Source organism: Aplysia californica, unplaced genomic scaffold, assembly GCF_000002075.1.
Source record: "Aplysia californica isolate F4 #8 unplaced genomic scaffold, AplCal3.0 scaffold00981, whole genome shotgun sequence".
Taxonomy (NCBI): Eukaryota; Metazoa; Mollusca; class Gastropoda; order Aplysiida; family Aplysiidae; genus Aplysia; species Aplysia californica.
In genome coordinates, this window is record NW_004798251.1 from 129,973 (window position 1) to 138,928 (window position 8,956).

At 41.2% G+C, this 8,956-nt stretch overlaps 1 protein-coding gene across 1 annotated transcript; it reads right to left on the reverse strand.

The window, feature by feature from the left end:
• Positions 1-1,531: 1,531 nt before the first annotated feature.
• Positions 1,532-8,596, reverse strand: LOC101848703 (canalicular multispecific organic anion transporter 1). The gene is made up of 2 exons (XM_005110994.3): positions 8,397-8,596; positions 1,532-6,440 (listed from the first exon to the last, which is right to left on the reverse strand). The coding sequence occupies exon 2, from the start codon at positions 6,194-6,196 to the stop codon at positions 1,988-1,990; it is 4,209 nt and encodes a 1,402-aa protein (XP_005111051.2). The 5' UTR covers positions 6,197-6,440; positions 8,397-8,596; the 3' UTR covers positions 1,532-1,987.
• Between the last annotated feature and the right edge of the window lie 360 nt (positions 8,597-8,956).

Consider the following 8,956-nt stretch of genomic DNA (forward strand, 5'->3'; position numbering starts at 1 on the left):
ATTGTTGTTGTTGTCTCTATATATTGGACAAGTGTGCAACCTACAAAAGATCTGAACGAAGGTTTATTGTCCAATATAAAGGGATTCAAACAGATTTATCTAACTTACTGTCCAATTGACAGCGAGGTGTGTTCCATACACTCTAGACTGTTCATGATTATCAAGAATTTCCTAGCAACGTGTGTCTGAGCTTTATAGACTTCATAGGTTGGGCAGAGAGGTACGAAGGGGGGATTTATAGCTCAGCAGCGGTGGGCAGTGTACAGTTTCCCTATTGTCCTATTGGTTAAGAGAATAGCCGGCAGTTCGTCCTATCAGAAATCTAAAGGCCTCTGTACTCTTCTCAAGTAGGGAACCTCTCTCGGCGAGCTAGATAAAAATTAAATAGATAGATGGACAGATAGATGTAAGGACAGATAAATGGACAGACAAATAGATAGACAGATAAATAGATAGATCGATCGATAGATAGATAGAAAAATAAATAGCTAGCTAGCTAGCTAGACAGACAAATAGATAGATAGATAGATAGATAGATAGATAGATAGAGAGATAGATAGATAGATAGACGGATATCGATAGATAGATAGATAGATAGATAGATAAATAGATAGATTATAAAGCTTTATTGTTCATCATCATCATACAACGCCTCCTCCTCCTCTTCCTCCTCCTCCTCCTCCTCCTCCTCGTCCTACTCCTGCTTCTTCCCCCCTCCTTATATATCCAGCCCCTCGTTCCCCTTCTCCTTTTCCTTCACCAGATCCTCCTTTTCAGAGTCCTGTTCATGTGCTTGTTGTCACCTCCATGGGCGTAGCACCACTTGCTGTCGTAAATATTGTAATACATAGAGCTAAGCATAATACTATACTCAAAATCCACAGATTTATTTTTGGACCACGTGAGTAATGCTTTTAGTTTTCTAGTTTTAATACATCATGAGACTTTATAAACATTATTCATGACAGGTTCCGGAATGTTTAACAAAAGAAATGAAATGAACGAAAAACTTAAAAAAACAAACAAACAAGAAAACATAGCTACAAAAATCCCTCTATTCTAAGACTTAATCATTCCTACAGACAAGGCATCTAAAACGAGTTTAATGAAGTGGTTGCTACATAACTCCTGTCAAAATGACAAAGTGCCGAATTGTATAAAGCCTTTCTTCCGAAGTGTGATAAGGTTTCAACAAAATTTAAATACGTTTCTTGAGAACCCACTCAGAAAGCTTCAGGTCTGACAAAGAATTTGTTTAGTCTTTGGTCCTATAGTGCGAAACATGCTTCCTGAGCAGGATCTTAGGCGCATAAGAACAGTCAAGTCAATTAAGATTGTTACCATGCTAATAATACTGCGGTGAAGCAGCTTCCACCGACTCTTCACAAATAAGAGCTTTGCAGTTTGCAGTTTGCAACAGGTGACGAAATTGAAACCGTATTGATCATTGATCACAACATTGGACATCATTAATTCTTCATTTTCTGATGATGGTGACGATGACGATGATGGTGGTGATGAGATGATGATGATGATGATGATGATGATGATGATGATGATGATGATGATGATGATCGCACAAAATAAATATACAGAGAGTGTAAACTCAAATATACAGTAAGTATAAAACCTTTGTTTTAATACTTACTTCATTAAAGCTAACAGAAGAGTGAGTGAATACAATTGGTCAACAGTTTGAGTACCTGCAGGATTGACGGTATGCTTGTTCTTATATGAAATATACAATTTTCATTTGTTTTGGGAGATAAATGCCATGAGTAATGTTCGCGTTTCCTTTTTCATAACCGTATACCTATTTTTGCACTCCCCCTCCCTCCCCCTCTTTTATATTATAAATAACAATTTTGTATACATGTGTATGAAAAGTAAGTCCATAGAAGTAAAATGGAGCATGAACATTAGAAGGGCAGGAGAGGCAGTGAATATAAACAGAGTACATATATTATAATACTGTGTCAGAGACTACTCAACCTGTACTTTGTTCTCTGAGCTTTCTTAAGAAACTCCCCGGGTTGTTACACAGTTGAGCAGGAGAGTCAAACTCTACGATCTTACCGGAGTCCAGCACCAAGATCCGATCATAGTCTAAGACAGTATCGATTCTGTGCGCAATCGTGAACACAGTACAGCTCGAGAACTCGTGACGTAAAGTACTCTGTAGCAGACGATCAGTGTCACAATCAACAGAGGACGTGGCCTCGTCGAGAACAAGAATCCGACACTTTCTCATCAACGTCCGAGCCATGCACAAAAGTTGCCTTTGGCCGAGGCTCATCCCGGCTCCGCCTTCTGAACACTCAAAATCTAAACCACCAGGTAAAGAGCTGACGGACTTCTCCATACCCACATGTTGTAAACATGTCCAGATGTCATCATCGCTCGAGCATCCTTCAGGATCTAGATTGGATCGAAGTGTCCCTGTGAAGAGAACGGGGTCTTGAGGGATGATCGCTACCTTTGACCTCAACTCGTGTAAGCCGAGTGTGCTAATATCGATGTCATCGATGTACACAGACCCACTTCGTGCCTCTACCAAACGAAACAATGACAGAAGGAGGGTAGTTTTCCCGGCTCCAGTCCTCCCAACAACTCCAATCTTCTCACCTGGCATTACGGTAAAAGACACATCTTTCAGAACCATATTCATATCGTTACAATCCCAGTTATCATCGCTCTTAGCAGAGTTATGAACCCCGTACGCCACACACAGATTTCTGTAGACAACTTTCCCGTGGGTAGGCCATTTCGACGGGCCTCCCTCATCTTCTATTTTCCACGCCGCCTCGCTTGGAAGAGATAAATATTTCGTCAATCTCGCTATAGATGTAAGACTTTTGGCAGCTGAATTCAAGAGAAGCCCGAAAAAGAAAGCGTTATGACCAACCTCCAGAGCATAGGTTATGACAAGTCCAACTGTGGAGCCCAGAGTGCTCTCTGGCGCGCACAAGGCCGTTACCAAAGCGCATAGAGCGGTGAACACGCTGCTGCTGAGAAGAAGCCGAGAGCTCATCCATCGACTTTGTGCGTTTCTGTTGAAATGAATTTTGTTGCATTTGTCTGTCGCCTGTTCATAAGAAGCAATAAACCTGTCGGTGTGTCCGAATGCTCTGATGACTTCTGATCCCTCCACTGCCTCAAATGCTTTACTGTACTGGAAGTCTTCATACTTTTTAATTAGATTTTGAACCGAACCGGTCACATTTATGTATTTCTTTATGGTTTGATACATGAAAGGAATAAAAAGAAGGAGTAGAAGGGAAGTTTCAGAGCATGCAAAGCACACAACAGATAAACTGATTGCTACATTTAAAAACCCAACGGTGACGTATTCTATTTTCACAGGAACATCGTGGCCGATCTCATTCACATCATGGCCGAAACGGAGAGCAATTTTCCCGATAGAGTTAGTTTCAAAGAATGCCAAAGGGGATCTGAACACTGACCACTGCAAACACTGTGACATTTTCCTCGTGCAGTGAAACACGCTATGAGCCAATAACAGTTGGTATGCGACTAGGACAAGGAACAGTGCGCCAGTTCCTGACAAAAAGACAGACAAGTAGTAGAGGCTTATGTTCCACACACGAACATCAGACTCATTCTCTACACTATATTTTAACTCGTCGGCAGCACTACAGTTTGAGGAGCCGGCATTCTTCTGATGCTGTGCTATTTTGCAATGTGTCACTTCAGTACCGTTCAAATCATCTGACCACGCCTGCAAAGACAAACCTGGAAGTGCAAATATAGCAGCACACACTAACCTAAGCAAAACCAAAGCTAAACCTGAGCCTTTTCCGAAAAACTTCAGATAGGCGAAAAGACACTCGAGGCTTGAAATTGACAGCAGCTCTGCATCGTCATCCGTATTTTCGTTTCTGGAGATTTCCTCAATGGGTTTCTTTAAAGAATCTTCATTTTCCAACCAAGTATAACCTCTGGCGTCAAAGTCTCCATAGATTGTCATTTTCAGTTGTTGTTGCTGCTGCTCCCTGTCGTCTTCACAGACCTCATTTGTATGGAACCCGTCAATGCTAGCAGCGCCACCTGGGAGCTCTTTTATGTTAGCTGTGCCATCAGGGGCCAGCTGAAGAAGCAACACGGAGTCAACTCCTCTGAGCCACTGAACACCATGAGTCACCATGACTCGAGTCGTGTCACTGAGAAGTCCAGAAGGACCGAGGAGACTTTTGAAAATGTGCTCACCAACTTCCGCGTCAACTGCACTGAGGGGGTCGTCTAAGAGAATGAGGTCAGCCCCACTGTATGCTGCACGGGCTAGAGAGATCCTCTGCTTCTGTCCACCACTGATGTTAACTCCTTTCTCACCTAGCAATGTGTCGTCGAAAGAGGGGAACTGGGTCAAATCTTTGTCTAGCGCGCAGACTTCGAGTACTCGCTTGTATCGTGGCGGATCAAGAGTTTGCCCAAACAGAATGTTGGCACGGATGCTATCGTTCATTAGCCACGCCTCTTGAGGGACATAGGCGATCGTACCCGTAGTCCGTACTACTCCAGAAACTCTTTCCATTTCTCCGAGAATCGCAGCCAAAAAGGATGACTTTCCACTGGCCACTTTGCCTACAACCGCTACAAACCTTCCACGACGAATGTTCACGGTAAAATCTCTAAGGGAAAAGTCAATTCTTTTGCGTTTGTCCCAAATGAAAGTAGCGTTAGACATAGAAATCGGGTCAGTATGAGGATAAATTACTGTTCGATCTTTGAATTGTAGAGCTTTCTTTGGAATAATTGCTGCTTCATTATACCTGTGTTCAAAGTCAAATTCCTGTATACAGGACAATGCACAGTCCTGTACATTTTCACTACAAGTTCCACCTGAATTTTCATCAGGGGCAGTCGTGTCCGCAACAGGTTCATTGCTTTGAAGAGAGATCAAACCCTCTTCCAGGTGAATTTCTGTAGCCAATAACAACGGCTCTATTTTTCGAACAGAGTTCTTGACAAGGTAGAGCAAGCTATAGAGAAGAGTCATCTCGCCCAGGAAAAACCTCATGTCGTTTATGACGACAACAACGCCAAAGATCGAGTCTGGACGCAGAAACGTAGTCACATCCCCAATTTGCAAGTGGCAGAGAAGCAAGAGCGCTATAGCCAGCATGGGCACAATATCCCACATCACAGCCGATACAAGGTACAACAAAATCTCTCGCCTTCCCAGCTTTAACTCTTCGTCCACAGCTGCTTCCAAACGTCGACCAAACACCTTTTCCCATGCGTGCAATTTGATCACTCTTATTCCACGAAACATTTGGGTGAGTAACGTCATCTTGCGGTTCTGGGCCTCAGACTTTTCAAGGGAAACTTGCTCTTGTTTTTTCTCTACCGACCCCGAGACCCACACAGACACTCCCATGAGGCCAATGACTAATACAGAAAACCAACCAGCATATACATAGAGGAAAATACAGTTCCCCAAGAGGTTGAAAACACTAGTGAATGCATATGCTGTTGCGCTCAAGTTGTTTGCCATTTTCGGGACAGTCGATGTCAGGATATTGTTTATTTCTCCAATAGTAAATTTTCGCCTCTCTGCACTAGAAAGTCTTAACACCTTGGCGAACACCATGTTCCCTACTCCGGACCCTATGGCTATTTCAGCCATACTTGTGACGTAAAAGCTCCACTCCTGAGCAAGCGAAGACAGAAAGAGAAACATCATCATCAAAAGAAAAATGGGAATTCCGGAGCTCAGGGCGAAAGGAGAACCTTCACTCAGAAACTGGATCAACTGAGTCATCAAAAATGGTTTTGCAATCATCGCACAAATGCGTCCTAATATCAGGAAAGTCAGCACTTGGAAGAATAGTCCCTTATAAACACGCCATACAGTTCTAAACAAGACACTTGAAAATAGCCATCTGATACCGTGTGTGTCCTCTTTCTGCTCCTCTGAGGAATTTTCCGTTATCAGCTCATCATCTGGTCCTGGATCTACAGATGTATATTGTGCTCTTTGACTTTCGAGCACTGTTTTCCAAGAAGCTTCCAGACGCCGTCTCCATTTCACCGCTTTGAGATCAGAAGGAAGATCAAACAACTCCTGCTCTACTAGTTGTCCTGACCTTCGCTCACTCTCGCCATAAGCTCTCTCACACCATTGGAAAAGCAGTCGAGACTTAAAAGATTCTCCTTTTGGTGATATAGACGCCATGACTTGAAGGTCTTATTAATCACTTTCTCTAGCTAAGTAAAAAGTCAATTGCAAATATGTATGGTTTAGCCAGAGGGGGATATATGCTCTTGGTGTTTGTTGAAACGTCTTTAAAATTTTGTCCTTTTCGTGACGAGTTGACAGGCTGATCCCTGACTGCATACAAGCTTTTTGAAAGCTATCCAGAGGTCACTGATCTTGACTTTGGAGAGATGATCTGAAGACCACACAAATGTGATCAAACCTGTGAAGCAGAAAAGTTTCAGATCAACTTTTATACTTTCTTTAATTCAATAGGTTTGTTTGTCTAATCTTCTTGACGTTCACACTGATTGTGTTATTTGAATGACGCTAATTGATATTTTTACATACTAAAGAAATCATCTTTAAAGATGAAAACTTCAGCTTTTTCTAACATAGATTTACCCTTTGCCTTTGATAACGCACAAATACACACTCTAACCGCACCAAATTGTTTACAAATTCCTGTCCGACTCACTGCACGGATATCTTTCTCATTATGCAATATCCTGCGAAGATCTACTCCTAAATGTGCGATTGTGATTAAGTGTATTTCTAATTCTTTGACGTTTGGTTCCTGTCTTTATTTCACCTTACAGAAGGGATCTTATATGCATCACGGGAGTTCCGTTAGTTCAGCTGACATCATGCTGGACTATACAGTTCGAATCCTGAGAAGTCGTCCTTGAACTCGGGTCATTGTGTGGAGTTTGTGTTAGACGCTCATCCATTTTGCTCGGTCCTATTGGTGATTCCTCTAAATTCTTAAATACGGTACTTTAAAAGAGTTGAAAGGGGTGTTAAACCCGTACCTTATGCTGTTGCGGGCGTCGTAAAACTCCTATTAATCTAAACTAAATTAAAGTAATAAAATTAACTAAACTAAGTTAAACTAAACTAAACCCATACATTCACTTGTGAGCCATTTTTTTTCACTAACAGGTGTCACTATTCCCATTCCCAAAAAACTCAATTAGGCTGGTGCAGTGGTGGTGTCTTTTTTCAAGAGGCTTTTAGACTCCTGTCTCTCCGCCCCTCTGTCATACCGTGCCATTGTCTGAGGGTTGGTTCTATTGGAGCTGAAAGTGAAATCCAGAGGTCCCGTCTTTTAAATAAAGTTAGCTTTGCAAGAGTCGTTATACCTATCATCATCATCAAATATCTTATCTGCTCTACAAAAACACAAAAAACTACACTACCCTGATCTTTCCACGTTACTCAACTGTTTAGGTTTTCCAAGTAGGCTGCTCTGGGCCTACCCCTGCCTCTTTTGCCTTCAATTTTGCCAGTGAGAGCTAGATGTTCAAGACCTTTATGTCTGCTCCGGTGTCCCAAAACCTGCATTTGGTTACATACAATTTAATAAACATGTACTTCGTCTGAGGGCCCAGGCTAGTAGTAAAATACACTCCTGAACCCCAACAGTGTACAGTAAGCCTTTGAAATGTTATGTCTGTGGTCAATAAGGCGCACAGAAAGTTCTAAATCTCTTCGTCTTTGTCCACGAAAATGCATTCTGCTTCCATTCACCCAGATATCTTCCTTTTTCTTTATCTCGCGGACTGACAAACTAAAATTTGACGTTCGTATCCAAATCGAGACCCTTCCATTCCCATTTTCTTCTGTAGACTAAATATGATATTTAAATAGATCTACTTTCAGTTAGAAATCTCTCCCCCTTCCTTCCTTCTCCTCCACTTTTTAGTTGACGTTATGATGTGTCGTTATAAAGATACAAATATTAGTCTGTGTCCATTTAAAAAAATGGTAACTTAAGACATTCAGTCCCAGATAAAAAGATGAAATTACAAGTTGCACATACCTTTATCTTTTACAGAAAACGTTGTGTCTATGATTATGATAAATATTTCTAATACACGTAGGAGTGAAAAGGGCAAAATAAAGTAACAATAATAATAATAATAATAATAATAATAATAATAATAATAATAATAATAATAAAATGATAATAATAACAGTAATAATATTTATAATTTACGTTGCACTTAGTCCCCAGAATACACAAACCACGAAACAGTAAAGAATCATCATTGATTAGTCAACCATAGATGGATACAATACGTTTCTTTGATATTTTCATTTTTCTTCTGAAAGGAGTATTCTCTAAAGTTTCTCTATATCTATCGCAGAAACGAAACGTATACTAAAAATTACTCACCGTAATTAGTCCTCGAATCTCATGTCTTATTTCATCCCGTGCGCTTGGCTCCTCCACCATGCTCCCCTGGATTATTTACATACTGCATACACACAACAACATTATCCCATCGAGCCCGTGCACTTTATTTGGTCCAAATGAACGACCTGCTACGACGATATCATCTCTATGCAGTGTGATGAACGAGATAAGTCGAAGTCTCAAGACTTCTCCAGATATTGTCGGTCGTCAGCTCTCTTTTCACAAGCACAAGAGCGTCAATTTCATAAGCTGTTGAAATCTCGGAAGTACGAAAGGTGTAAAAATATGCATAGTAATCTAAACTGACTGTAACAAAAAAATAATGAACTACGTCGTCCGCTATAAACTGCCCGCCAGTTGCACGGAGTGATAACGTTTATGCTTTTTTGTGAACCAAAAACAAAAACAAGCAAGAGTTCTTGGCATTTAAATTTCAGTCTGTGGTGCAACAATGTCAAAGGTCAGCCTGCCAGGACTATACATACGTGCTTGGGTCTATAAATAGAACAGTACTATAGACCAGTTGACCCTGTCAGCAT